The sequence below is a fragment of the Aplysia californica genome, unplaced genomic scaffold (assembly GCF_000002075.1).
Source record: "Aplysia californica isolate F4 #8 unplaced genomic scaffold, AplCal3.0 scaffold00496, whole genome shotgun sequence".
Lineage (NCBI taxonomy): Eukaryota > Metazoa > Mollusca > Gastropoda > Aplysiida > Aplysiidae > Aplysia > Aplysia californica.
In genome coordinates, this window is record NW_004797766.1 from 406,913 (window position 1) to 408,359 (window position 1,447).

At 35.7% G+C, this 1,447-nt stretch overlaps 1 protein-coding gene across 1 annotated transcript in view; it reads left to right on the plus strand.

Annotated features, from left to right (window-relative positions):
* The window catches only part of LOC101853024 (DNA-binding protein RFX6), a gene marked incomplete in the record, with an annotated part of 90,512 nt that overhangs the window by 73,890 nt on the left and 15,175 nt on the right, over positions 1 to 1,447 (plus strand). The window contains 1 exon segment of the mRNA XM_013086723.1: positions 43 to 92. Within this exon segment, the coding sequence (XP_012942177.1) occupies positions 43 to 92 (50 nt within the window).

The window sequence follows — 1,447 nt, forward strand, 5'->3', positions numbered from 1 at the left end:
CAAGAAGAAAAAAATTATCTTTTTTTCTCTCTTTGTCCCCAGGTGTTGATAGATGTCCTCATTCCGTCGACAATGCAAGAGATGCCGGAAACGTGAGTAGCAATGTAGCAAGTTTTCTTTCTTTTTCTTTTTTAAAATTAAACTGCGCGTCGATATTCTAAGCCCAAACTAGACTAGAGGAATTGAGATTAGAATATTAAAAAATTCGGAAATACCATTGATGTAATAATTGATGCTGTTAATGGTAGTGTTGTTGATGTTTTTGTGTTGGAGCTTTTGTTGTTGTAGGCATTGTTGCTGATTTTATATTTCATTACGAGCTCTCCAAGACCTTTACTTCGATACCTCAATCATATTCTTGTGTCAAGTACTACAGAAGTTTTTGTCTTCTCCGCTTTTCTGCTTGTGGAGGCTTACTTTTGAAAATTGGAGACATGCGTTGCAAATTCAACTTTATCACACCACTGTGCCCTTTTACTCTCTAATAGCATTATGGGATTCTTTGTGTAATAAGCAAAGCCTATAGAGGGTAACTGCTGTAAACTGGCTGCAATACAGATTAGAACCAAGAAAAAAGTGTTCTTCAACTTTAGACGCGTTTTTCTCTAAACTTTGTTTCGAACGGTTGGTAACTTTAAAAGGTCATAACATGGCTAAAAAGTTAAGAAATCTTTAAAATTGAAAAAGCACAATGTAGAAAAGTGAAAAATTTATAAATGACAGTTTTAGTCTTAAAAGTCCAAAAATTGCAATGAGCCTACCTTTCCCAGGCACCCACCAGATTTACGTATCTTACACTTTCACCATTGACATTCCCGGAGAAGTCTTCGAAGCGAAGGATTGTGCTGCTATAGTAACTGAAAGTTTTTATTTCATCTATATTTACGGACCGTAAATTACTCAAGACACGCAGAGGGTGGTTGGAGGGCACTCCTTCTTTCCTATCTAACGTCCATTGTCATTATCACTCCTTCTTTCCTTTCAAACACCCATTGTCATTAGCACTCCTTTTGTTCTTACATACATGTTACTCTCTAGTGACACCTCTAATCTTCAGCATTTATATGACAAATTGTAAGTGCTGTAAAACTCTTAATAAAACTTAGTAAGTTTTTTCTACTCTTTTCTATTTTGTATTACAATGATGCTGCTGCTGCTGCTGCTGATGATGATGATGATGATGATGATGATGATGATGATGAGGATGATGATGATATACAGCTATAATACAGCGCCTATTTAGTTTTACTCTCAGTTGCTCCAGAGGAAGCGCAAGAGGCGAAACGTTGAGCCGTGTCAACTAAACAAATCTTAAACATTTTATATTTTTACATTATTTTTGTCTGAAAATCAAACTAGACTCTCCCTCCTATTCTGCTTTCCAAACAATGATAATGATGATGATGATGATGATGATGATGATGATGATGATGATGATGATGATGAT